Below are 13,151 nucleotides of genomic sequence, written 5' to 3'. Positions count from 1 at the left end.
ATCCCTATACCAGATATAGAAATGCCTAAGGCAGACATTGAGTGTCTAAAGTTCCATTTCCCAAAACCAATCAACTTGTTTTAGATGTTTTTAAATCGATCACCAACATGTAAATGTCTTTAATTGCATAGTATCTAAATGGTGCGGTTTGCTGAGCATTCATTTGAGCAGATGTGATGGGCAAAACCTCCTGCACTGCAGGGCAGTTTCAAGCCAAGTACATCAAAACTAATTACTGTGTCCAACAGTAGTCACATGGATGATTGCAGCAACCTCACAGAAGCTGGTGAATAGTTTGTGTGACATTACTTCAGCTTTAAGTGTCCTTCAATGCAACATACAAAACTAACCCCCGCAGTAACCCTGCGTCTAGAATAGTTATTCATTGTATTGTGGCAGAATATCTTCCACCAAAGTATTATTCTCTTTTTGGTGACTGAGTGACTTAACTTCCTAGAACATCAACAGTTTTAACTAAGAGTACTAATACTTACATATAGACTGTTGATAAAAGCAAAATACTGCAGATGCTGGAAATCTGAAATAAAAACAAGAAATGCCAGAAATACTCAGCAGGTCTGGCAGCATCTGTGGAGAGAGCAGAGTTAACGTTTCAGGTCAGTGACCCTTCATCAGAACTGACAAAGGTTAGAAATGTAATAGGTTTTAAGCAAATAAAGCGGGGTGGGGTAAGAGATAACAAAAGTAAAAGGTATTGATGTCCAAAAGGGACCAGGGTGTCCTTGTTCATAAGCCAGTGAAAGCTAACATTGTAGGTGCAGCAAGACATTAGAAAGGCAAATGGTATGTTGGCCTTTATTGCAAGAGGATTTAAGTACATTAGTAAAGAAGTCTTGTTGCAATTATCTCGAGCCTTGGTGACACTGCACCTGGAGCATTGAGAGCAATTTTGGTCTCCTTACCTAAGGAAGGATATACTTGCCATAGAGGGAGTGCAACAAATCTTCACCAGACCGATTCCTGGGATGGCAGGATTGTCTTATGACGAGAGATTGAGGATTCTGGGCCTGTATTCTCTGGAGTTTAGAAGAACAAGAGGTGATCTCATTGAAGCACACAAAATTCTTACAGGGCTCGACAGGGTTGATGCAGGAAGGATGTTTCCCCTGGCTGGGATGTCTAGAACCAGAAGACACAGTCTCGGAATAAGAGGTAGGCCATTTAGGACCGAGATGAGGAGGAATTTCTTCACTCAGAGGGTGGTGAATCTTTGAAATCCTCTACCCCAGAGGAGGCTCAGTCATGGAGTATGTTCAAGACAGAGATCAGTAGATTTCTGGATATTAAAGCTATCAAGGGATATGGGGATTATGCAGAAAAATGGTGTTGAAGTAGAAGATCAACCATGATCTGGTTGAATGGCGGAGCAGGTTAGAGGTGGCCTACTGCTGTTCCTATTTCCCCCTCCTGCCAGTAGACTCAACATCCACTCCATCATTACAGGCATCAATCTAGTAAACTTCCTCTGAACCGCCTCCAATGCATTTACATCCTTCCTTGAGCAAGGAGACCAAAACTGCAATTCCAGCATAGGTTATCTACAAAACACAGTGCAAAAACTCACCATGTGACAGCACCTTTCTCCCAAGTGATCTTTACCAGCAAAAAGGACAAGAGCAGCACCCATCCCTTCATTGTTGCTAGGTCACCAACATGGAATTTCTTGTCTAACACATTATGGGAGCACCATGAGGATTACAGCAGGCTTCATGGAGGAGGCTACCACAACCTCCCTGTAGCAACCAGGGTTGGACAATAAATTGCCAAAGTCATTCACAATTCCGATAACAAATAAAACAGGCAATCTAGCATTCTTGCCCATTTGCTTAACCTTCAATTACAAAGAGGGGAATACAAAATAACACTTTCAATAAGAACCTGAAGATCTACATATTCAGCAGCTTGGATCACAGCAGAAAATGTTTATTACCCTGTGCAGTTAAATCAGGACAGCAATTCTTAGTGAGGAAAATGAATATTGTTCTAGGTTACTACCTTCCAGAAGCTTAAAGGATTACTCTGCATGTTGGCCAGAGTGCACAAGTAGGGTGCACTCAGTGTAGTTACTTTACAAATGTAGTCTCAGTGTATAAAAGTCATATTAATGGTACATCTGAAGAACAGATATGGTTTTGCTTTGCATGGATAAAACCATGGAATAATGCAGGAGGAGGCCAATTGGCCCATCTGGTCTGTACCAGTACTGTGGTAAATGCAGCCTGAATCTGGAATCAGAGCCTGATCTGATACTGGATCAAAGGGGAGTAAGATTCCCAGGAGAAGGAGACTGCTTCACTTTGGCAGTATAAGTCTCAACACACTGGTTAAATGACACATGTTTAATGTTATTACAAAGTGAAAATCACTTCACAACAATGGCAATTTTTCAGCGTGAACACAATAACTTTCCTTGGTGAATCCCACTCTACTGTGTAGTTACTGAACCTTTGTTCTTGGACAAATTTATAAAATCATCTGTCCAGACTGGCATAATATTCTCAATCTCACCTCTTCTTAGAGCATTAAGGAAAAATGCTTCCAAAACCTCCATACAAAATTCAAACAGGACAAACAAGCAGTTAATAATAGAAGGGTGATTCAGCAATCCAATGCTGTTAGGGCATTGCACACATGGCGCTGCCATTTTCTGCATATTAATTTTAATGGATGGAAAAATGATTGCGCTTTGCAATATTGGTCTGGACAGGGCACACAAGCTGTAATTTGGACATCCCTGATATAGAATTTAACATTTTAATAAAGCCTCAAGCAAGACTTCAGCTTCTTCTCTTCCCTTGCATTGATTTATACTTCTAAGAAAGAGCTGGATGAAAATTGGTTAATGCACAGGTTACGTTAGCAATGACTTTTTTTTTTATTCATTCATGGGATGTGGGCGTCACTGGCCAGGCCAGCATTTATTGCCCATCCCTAATTGCCCTTGAGAAGGTGGTGGTGAACTGCCTTCTTGAACCGCTGCAGTCCTTGTGAGGTAGGTACACCCACAGTGCTGTTAGGAAGGGAATTCCAGGATTTTGACCCAGCGACAGTGAAGGAACAGCGATATAGTTCCAAGTCAGGATGGTGTGTGACTTGGACGGGAACTTGCAGGTGGTGATGTTCCCATGCATCTACTGCTCTTGTCCTTCGAGATGGTAGAGGTTGCAGGTTTGGAAGGTTCTGTCTAAGGAGCCTTGGTGCGTTGCTGCAGTGCTTCTTGTAGATGGTACAACACTGCTGCCACTATGCGTCAGCGGTGGAGGCAGTAAATGTTTGTGGATGGGGTGACAATCAAGTGGGCTGCTTTGTCCTGGATGCTGTCGAGCTTCTTGAGTGTTGTTCGAGCTGCACCCATCCAGGCAAGTGGAGAGTATTCTATCACACTCCTGACTTGTGCCTTGTAGATGGCGGACAGGCTTTGGGGAGTCAGGTGGTGAGTTACTTGCCACAGGATTCCTAGCCTCTGACCTGCTCTTGTAGCCATGGTATTTATATGGCTACTCCAGTTCAGTTTCTGATCAATGGTAGCCTCTAGGATGTTAATAGTGGGGGATTCAGTGATGGTAATGCCATTGAATGTTAAGGGGAGATGGTTAGATTCTCTCTTGTTGGAGATGGTCATTGCCTGGCACTTGTGTGGCCCAAATGTTACTTGCCATTTATCAGCCCAAGCCTGGATATTGTCCAGGTCTTGCTGCATTTCTACATGGACTGCTTCAGTATTTGAGTCGTCGCGAATGGTGCTGAATATTGCGCAATCATCAGCGAACATCCCCACTTCTGACCTTATGATTGAATGAAAGTCATTGATGAAGCAGCTGAAGATGGTTAGGCCTAGGACACTACCCTGAGGAACTCCTGCAGTGATGTCCTGGAGCTCAGATGATTGACCTCCAACAACCACAGCCATCTTCCTTTGCGCTAGGTATGACTTCAACCAGCAGTTTTCCCCGATTCCCATTGACTCCAGTTTTGCTAGGGCTCCTTGATGCCATACTTGGTCATATGCTGCCTTGATGTCAATGGCAGTCACTCTCACCTCACCTCTCGAGTTCAGCTCTTTTGTCCACGTTTGAACCAAAGCTGTAATGAGGTCAGGAGCTGAGTGGCCCTGGCGGAACCCAAACCGAGCATCACTGAGCAGGTTATTGCTAAGCAAGTGCTGCTTGATGGCACTGTTGATGACACCTTCCATCACTTTACTGATGATTTGAGAGTAGACTGATGGGGTGGTAATTGGCCGGGTTGGACTTGTCCTGCTTTTTGTGTACAGGACATACCTGGGCAATTTTCTACATTGCTGGGTAGATGCCAGTGTTGTAGCTATACTGGAACAGCTTGGCTAGGGGTGCGGCAAATTCTGGAGCACAGGTCTTCAGTACTATTGCCGGAATATTGTCAGGACCCATAGCCTTTGCACTATCCAGTGCCTTCAGTCATTTCTTGATATCACGCGGAGTGAATTGAATTGGCTGAAGTCTGGCATCTGTAATGCTGGGGACTTCAGGAGGGGGCCGAGTTGGATCATCAGCTCGGCACTTCTGGCTGAAGATTGTTGCAAATACTTCAGCCTTATCTTTCGCACTGATGTGCTGGGCTCCTCCATCATTGAGGATGGGAATATTTGTGGAGCCACCTCCTCCAGTTAGTTGTTTAATTGTCTATGGAGAGGACTACAGCAAGTATCCCAAATGACATGCACTTCAAAGTACTTTGAATGAAAATACATTCTACTGCTAGGTTATGGAGCTGTACATGAATGCAAATTCCATTGTTTAGTTATTGGATAGAGCAAGCACTTCTGCAGCAACTTTTGAGAAATGCAGCAAGTACACTGTACAAAAGGTGGAAAGGATGAACACAAAGATGGTAAATGAAAGCCATTCATTATTTGCATTTTCAAATTTACCTTTGGGTATCAAAAAGATATCCTGCAGGATCCTTCCACAAGGAGATGAAAGAAATTGGGCAAAGTGCTTGGCAGAGTACAGTCTGCATGGTCCACGAAAGGAACGACCTCGATGGGTGAAACTGGCATTTTCTGATTCCATATTTACATTATTACTTCCTATAGAAATCTACAATCCTGATATGGAATTATGCTTTGCTTAGGTCAACTGTGGCAAGACAGTTCCCAAACAAACAGCCACTATAATCTACTTGTCAGCAAAAAACAATGCCAGGTATCTCACTAAATCAGCATTCAACACAGTCTAGTTCAATAATTTCAGAGCATGACAGCCCCCCATTTTACTTTCATTTTTAGTCATTTTTTCTTCCTTTTTTTTTTAAAACATTCTTTTTTACAATTTTTTTTTTTGCATTTATTTCATTTCATCTTAGTCTGTTCAGTTTGCTTACCCACTGTTTTTTTCAGGTTTGCACTTGCTGCTGTTCAATATTCAGTGTATTAATACCTAATCTGTACTAATGCTTTGTCTTTCAACACACCATTAACATATTGTTTGCCTTTGCCCCGTGACCTTTTGGTCAGCTATGTGGCCTGGTCCAATCTAGACCTCCTTTGTTATCTCTTGCCCCACCCCCACCTCACTTGCTTATAACCTGTGACTTTTCTAATATTTGTCAGTTCCAAAGAAGGGTCACTGACCCGAAACGTTAACTCTGCTTCTCTTTTCACAGATGCTGCCAGACCTGCTGAGTGGTTCCAGCATTTCTTGTTTTTACTTCTCATTTAAAGCTTGTTCACAAAAATGCACTTTTTCGTTATTCTGATTAATATTAAAATAAATTTCTCATGCCTTTGTCCTTCTGAGATTTGCTCACTGGCCCCTTTGTAGTATAAAATTAGTAACGTGGCCCCTCACGTGAAAAGGTTGGACACCCCTATTCTAAATGATTGTTCTGCCTTTACTTGGGTAACCATAATCAGGTAGTGCCACATAGCTGACTGGGGAAGGTTGTGGTGGTTTCATATCCAAATGCCAGCAATAAAACTTTGTATCTCCAAAGTAACAAAGAAAAAGTTGAAAAATGCACCAGAAGTGAAGATTATTGCAGGAAGGCTTTATTCACCAACACCACCCCCACCCCCCGCCAAAAAGATGAACTGAGAAATGGAATTTAAAGTTCTTCTTGTGCAAGAGCTGACAACAACTTGCATTTATATAGTCATTAGCGTAGAGAAAATGTCCCAAGGTGCTGCACAGAGGTGTAAGGGTGGAAAAAAATGGATGCAGAGCCAAAGAAGGAAAAAAATTGGGAAGCGTGACCTAACGTTTAGTCAAAAGTGGGTTTTAAGATGATTTTAAAGGAGAGGAAAATAGAGAGGTGGCAGGGTTTAGGGGAGACATTCCAGATTGTATATGTAGCTGAATTCACTGCCTTCAATGCTGGAGCAAAGGGTGGGGGGTGGGCGGGTGGTGGTGTTGCACAAAAGGCCAGAGTCAGAGGAATGGAGAGCTTTGTGAGTAGGGATTGTAGTGCTGGAGGAGGTTAGAGAGATAGAGAGGGACAAGAACATGAAGGAATATAAAAACAGTGATATAATTTTAAACTGGAGGCTTGAGGGACAGTCAGCCAATATAGGTCAGAGAGACAGAGGTGAAGACTGAGTGGGACTTGGTGCAGGATGGAATACAGCCATGACTCAGTTAGTTGCACTCGCGCCTCAGTCAATAGGTTGTGGGATCAAGTTCCCATTCCAGGACTTCAGCACAATGATCTACACTGACACTCCAGTGCACTCAAGTGAGAGTGCTGTACTGTCAGAGGTGCTGTCTTCGAATGAGACGTTAAACCAAGGCCCGTATGCTCGCTCAGGTGGCCATAAAAAGATCCCAAGACACTAATTCAAAGAAGAGCAGGGGAGTTATCCCCAGTATAAAAACTAAAAATGCTGGAAATACTCAGCAGATCTGGCGGCATCTGTGGAGACAGAAAAAAAGTTAACATTTTAGGTCTGTGACCTTTCATCAGAACTCTTTATCCTAAGTTATACCCAGTGTTTTGGCCAACATTTATCCCTCAATCAGTACCACAAAGAGAGATTATTTGGTCAGTATAACTCTGCTGTTTGTGGGGGTTTGCTGTGAGCAAATTGGCTACTGTGTTTCCTACAACACCGACTACACTTCAAAAGCACTTCATTGGACATAAAGAGCTTTGGAGTGTCCAGTGGTCATGAAGGGTGGCACAGTGGTTAGCACCGCAGCCTCACAGCTCCAGGGACCCGGGTTCAATTCTGGGTACTGCCTGTGCAGAGTTTGCATGTTCTCCCTGTGACCGCGTGGGTTTTTGCCGGATGCTCTGGTTTCCTCCCACAGCCAAAGATTTGCGGGTGATAGGTAAATTGGCCATTGTAAATTGCCCCTAGCATAGGTAGGTGGTAGGGAATATGGGATTACTGTAGGGTTAGTATAAATGGGTGGTTGTTGGTCGGCACAGACTTGGTGGGCCAAACGGCCTGTTTCAGTGCTGTATCCCTAAATAAATAAAAAATAAAGGTGCTATATGAATGCAAGTCTTTTGTTCTATTTATACAAGTAGTAGAATTTTGGATGAGCTGAAGTTTACAAAAGTTACAGGATGGGAGGCAGGTCACAAAGGCCTTGGAATAGCCAAGTTTAGAGGTGACAAATGTTTGGATGAGGGTTTCAGCAGCAGATAGACTGAGGTAGAAATAGGTGGTCTTTGTGTTGGAGCGGATTTGGGGGTAGAATCACAGCTCGGGATTGAAGAGAACATTAAGTTGCAAACAGTCTGGTTCAAGATATGCTGAGAACAAGAACGTGTGCCCAGGATATGGTATAGGAAAGCTACATCTATGAACAGGAGTGCAGTGATGGTACAAGGCAGGGATTTGTTAAATAGCCAATTAATTAGGCATTTTTTCCCTTCAACAGATGAAGTTTTTACAGATTTGCTAGTTATCATTCCAAAAGTACAAGTGGTTAGATTCGGTTCCTGCATCCCCAACTGGATTGGTTGGCAATATGAACATTTGCCTTTTACAGTTACAGCCAATGGTAGCTCCCCTGTATACCTCTGAATTTACTGGAAAGCAAGCCTGTTCCCGATAATTTACTTAGGCTGTAAAATCTTACTTGCGGTCCTTCTGTGAGCTCATCAAGCACAGTCAAAACATCCTTCTTCCATTGTCCTATTGTAGACTCACTGAAGTTTCCTCCAGAAGCACCACATCCCGTATAATCAAACCTTATAGAGGCGAAACCAAATGTTTTGAGACACAAGACTTCAAACTGCCAGTTTTATAAATTACTTTAAAAGACAAAATTATAGCAAGTTACATCTAGTGATGCCAGCACCACCATCTCATAAATCATGAGACAAACTCTTAAAAATCAAGCGATTTGGTCAAAAAAATCATGGGTTGCTCTTTTTCAAACATAAACCAATACAGATTCACAATTGATTTATAAACCTCAATAATGACTTATTTAATCTCCAACAGGTCAGAGCTCTTTACAAAAACTATATTAATGCATCTGAAAATGCTTTATAAAAAAAAAAATCTTATAAAAAAAATCCTACCTCTTAACCCCGTATGATTATGGCGCCACCAGAGGCAGAGAGGTCCAGTGTCACATTTTCTTCTCAGAGGCCAATGAGCCTGCAGCAAAAGACACCGGATGCAAAACTCAGGCCTCACAGCTGCTGGATGCCAGGCAGGGAGAGGAAAGGAATAAAAACAAAATGCTGGAGATACTTAACTCTGTTTCTGTCTCTATAGATGGTTCCAGATCGGTTAACATTTCAGGTCTGTGACCCTTCATAAGTTCTGATGAAAGGTCACTAATCTGAAACGTTAACTCTGTTTCACTCTCCACAGATGCTGCCAAACCTGTTGAGTCCTTCCAGAATGTTCTGTTTTTATTTCAGACTTCTAGCATAAACTATTTTGCTTTTGCATTGAGGAAGAGGATTCATCCTTTAAATATATTAGTCTGTTAGTTAGTTCGATGTATCTCTTTTATGCTTGGATGAATTGGGCTGAAAATCTTAATTCTTTTATAGCTTTTGAGCACTTTTCTTAGTTATGAATGTACTTTATGTGTGTTATTTATAACTGCATGTGTGTGTATCAGTTTCAGTTTAAGCATTTGATGTCACCTGTATGCGTGTTGTTTTATGAATGTACTAATCTATGTGTTATTGATCAGTGCATTTGTGTATCTCTGTCAGTTGTAAATGAAATTGTGAAACTTCATTTCCTAATTATCGCTAGTTAAACATTTCCCAGGGTTTGTGCTATTTGCCATCTTTTCTTTCCAATGTATCTGGTCTACCTCCCTTGTTAACTTGTTGAAATTGTCTCAGTAAAGTGCATTTATAATTGACTGTTCCCTTTCCTTTTCCTTTTCAGTTTTTATTTCAAACGCAATAGGATACTGGCCATTGTGTCCCTGATGTACTCCTAGAGAAAGCTGCAAATTCAGATTATTCTTAAAGAGCTTTGGTGCCAATGCTGCGTGTACAGTCGGAGTTTAGAAGAATGAGAGGTGATCTTATAGAAACATTCAAGATTCTGAGGGGACTTGACAGGGTGGATGCTAGAATGATGTTTCCACTTATGGGGGAGACTAGAACTCGGGGACACAGTTCAAAAATAAGGTGTCTCCCATTTAAGGTGGAGCGGAGGACAAATTTTCTCTGATGTTTGCTGGTCTGTGGAATTTTCTTCCTCAGAGAGCAGTAGAGGCTGGGTCATTGAATACAATCAAGGCCCATTTAGATAGATTCTTGATTGACAAGGGAGTCAAATGTTATGGACGGCAGGCAGGAAAGTAGAGTTAAGGCCACAATCAGATCAGCCGTGATCTGATCAAATGGCAGGGCAGGCTCGAGGGGCCAAATGGCTTATTCCTGCTCCCAACTTGTATGCTAGTATTAGATGCAGACAAGCCAAATCTTGCGAATTTATCCTGAGAGTTGTGACTTCTCCATAAAAGTACCAGTTGTTTAACACCAAGGATCCAGTAGATACCTGTCCACACAGCACCAAACTCCAGACTGCTACCTTCCCCCAATTCCCGGTCACTCACATGGCCACACTCAGCCTGTGAACTGGAATTTTTGCTCCAGCATTCATGAACCTGCAGCTCATTTCCCTTGTGTCCACACTGAAGTGGTCACGATCCATTGGGGGAAAAAACAGTACACAGCAGGCTAGGAGAGGTGGGTTTTTCAACCCCTGGCAAAAATTCCAACATTTCACAGCCCTCTCATGAGATTGTGAGCAGGCTCAATTTTATGGAGAAGTCACAACTCTCAGGATAAATTTGCAAGATTCGGCATGTCTGCATCTAAAATATGTACATACGAGTTAGGAGCAGGAGTAGGCCATTTGGCCCCTCGAGCCTGCCCTGCCATTTGATAAAATCATGGTTGATCTGATTGCAGCCTCAATTTCACTTTCCTCCCTGTCCCCCATAACATTTGACTCCCTTGTCAATCAAGAATCTATCTAAATCAGCCTTGAATATATTTAATTACCCAGCCTCTACTGCTCTCTGAGAAAGCACATTCCATAGACAAACAAACTTGAAAAAAAAAAATTCTCCTCATCTCCTTCTTAAAGTTAACACCTTATTTTAAACTCTGTCCCCTAGTTCTAGGCTCGCCCGCAAGTAGAAACATCCTTCTGGTATCCACCCTGTCAAGTCCCCTCAGGATCTTGAATGTTTCAATAAGATCACCTCTCGTTCTTCTAAACTCCAATGGGCATAGGCCCAACCTGTTCAACTTTTCCTCATAAAATAACCTCTTCACCCCAGGAATCAGTTGAACGAACCTTCTCTGAACTGCTTCTAATGCAATTTTCTCCTTTCTTAAGTAAGGAGACCAAAACTGTACACAGCACTCCAGACATGGTCTCACCAAGGCCCTGTAGAGCTGTAGCAAAACTTCCCTACTTTTATATTCCATTCCCCTTACAATAAATGACAACACTATATTTGCCTTCCCAATTCCTTGCTCTATCTGCATACTGACTTTTTTGTGATTCATGTACCAGGACACCCAGATCTCTCTGTACCACAGAGTTCTGCATTCTCTCTCCATTTATATAATATTCTTTCTATTCTTTCTGCCAAAGTAGACAAGTTCACACTTCCCTACATTATACTCCATCTGCCAAAGTTTTGCCTACTCACTTTGTAGACTCTTCACCACCTATTGACAACTTACTTTCGTACCTCTCTTGCCCTCTGCCCAATCACAGACCTTCCCTTTTGCTCTCCTTTCCCCACCTCCTCCTTTCACTTGTTCTAAACCTATTACATTTCCAACCTTTGCCAGTTCTGATGAAAGGTCATTGACCTGAAACATTAACTCTGTTTCTCTCTCCACGTATGCTGCCAGACCTGCTGCACATTTCCAGCAGATTGGCCGGAATTTTTATGTCGGTGTGAAGACTCAGCTCAATGGCCAAAAAGTCAGAGGCAAGCCCACCTCTGCCAGGCCTGGATGCCACTCCACAATTTTGCGTGGCCCAGAGCCTTAACTGGTCCCAGTGGGACGTCTGCCCCTCTGAGGTAGGAAATCCCACCTCCAAGAGCTGCTGACCAATCAATGAGCTGGCAGCTCCTCAGTTCCAGAGCGGGTGGCCACGGCTGGGATAGCACCCAACCAGAAGAAGACTGTGGCATCAGCCTCCATAAAGGGGAGTGGGGTTTTGGGCCTCACCAGACAATCGGCTGGGCCCAGGCGAGGGATGTGGGGGTCGTTCATTTGGGCAGGGGGAGGTGCTCCAGTGGGAGCAACTTGTGCTGCTGGGGGGTGGTCTTCTGTGGGGCACAGGGTGCCTGATCAAGAGGGCCCTACCCTCCACGCCGGGTCTGCAAGGAGGCCGCCTGGTACAGGTGAAATGTCCTGGACGCTGCTGGTAAAATAACAGTAGCAGCAGCAGCCGTTTGTCAAATTGCAGCGGGGGCGGGGAGGCAACGTGAATGGCACCCCCGCTTCCCACGCAATGTTATGCCCCCACCCCAATCTCGCGGGGGTGTAAAATTCTGGCCTTTGTTTTTACTTCAGACTTCCAGCATCCGCAGTATTTTGCTTTTAACTTCCTACCTATCTTTGTGTCATCTGAAAATTTAGCTACCATGAATGATGATTACAAGAGAAATTTAAAATAACCATCTATATTTCTCTGTCTGCAGTTTGTTTCATTGAAACATGTTCAAATTGCATATAACATTAGACTGCATTTGTTTGTTGATTTATGTTTCAGATAATCTTTCAGATTTAAAAAAAGTTTTCATTTCAGGAACTCACGTGTTCTACTGTAAAAATCTATGTCAGACCCACACATGCAAAGCATCGCATGGTCAACCCTGTTAATTAAAATTCGGACAAAATTTCCCTTGTTTAAAAAAGAGGGTACTAGAACAAGTCTACAGACCAGTTAGCTTTATGTTGGTGGTAAGGCAGGCAATGGAATTTTTATTCAAAGATGTAACAGAAAACACCTAGACATAAAAAATGTCAGTACAGATTTCAAAAGGGAAGGTCATGCTTGACCAGCCTTACTGAATCCTTTGAAGTAGTAACAGAAAGAGCAGATAAGGGTAATGCAGTAGATGTAATATATCTGGAGAATGAAAAGGCCTCAAGTAGACACAAGTAAGGTCAGAATATGGAGTTCAGGGGACAAGTTCCTTTCGTTTTTTGCCTCGTCTCGAGAGACAATGGGTAAGCGCTTAGAGGCGGTCAGCGGTTTGTGGAGCAGTGCCTGGAGTGGCTATAAAGGCCAATTCTAGAGTGACAGACTCTTCCACAGGCACTGCAGGTGAAGTTGGTTGTCGGGGCTGTTACACAGTTGGCTCTCTCCTTACACCTCTGTCGCTTTTCAACTGCTGAGTCACTTTGACTCGCCTCTCTGCAGCCCCGCCTTTATAGCTGTCCGCCAGCTCTGGCGATCAATGGCAACCGGCTCCCAAGACTTGTGGTCAATGTCACAGGACGTTTGCAAACGTCTTTAAAGCGGAGACATGGACGGCCGTTGGGTCTGATACCAGTGACGAGCTCGCTGTACAATACTTCCTTGGCTCACATGGCCAAGACATCACATGCGCCGCTGGCTCAGTATATGCTGGGCTTATTGGCTGCCTCAAGGCCTTCTGCGTTGGAGATCCGGTCCTGCCACC

General features: G+C 43.2%; 1 protein-coding gene across 2 annotated transcripts in view; it reads right to left on the bottom strand.

Moving 5' to 3' along the window:
- abhd10a (abhydrolase domain containing 10, depalmitoylase a) overlaps positions 1-13,151 on the bottom strand; it is a 56,498-nt gene that overhangs the window by 22,190 nt on the left and 21,157 nt on the right. Inside the window, exon 3 of one of the 2 annotated variants that reach the window (XM_068032906.1) lies at positions 8,088-8,199. The exons of the other annotated variant lie outside the window; for it this stretch is intronic. Within the exon in view, the coding sequence (XP_067889007.1) occupies positions 8,088-8,199 (112 nt within the window). The remainder of the gene's footprint in view (positions 1-8,087; positions 8,200-13,151) is intronic. 2 annotated transcript variants of the gene reach the window in all.

This window comes from Heterodontus francisci, chromosome 6 (genome assembly GCF_036365525.1).
Source record: "Heterodontus francisci isolate sHetFra1 chromosome 6, sHetFra1.hap1, whole genome shotgun sequence".
In the NCBI taxonomy this organism is placed as follows: Eukaryota; Metazoa; Chordata; class Chondrichthyes; order Heterodontiformes; family Heterodontidae; genus Heterodontus; species Heterodontus francisci.
Note: the sequence above shows the minus strand (reverse complement) of the source record. Positions and strands in the feature narration are given on the sequence as shown.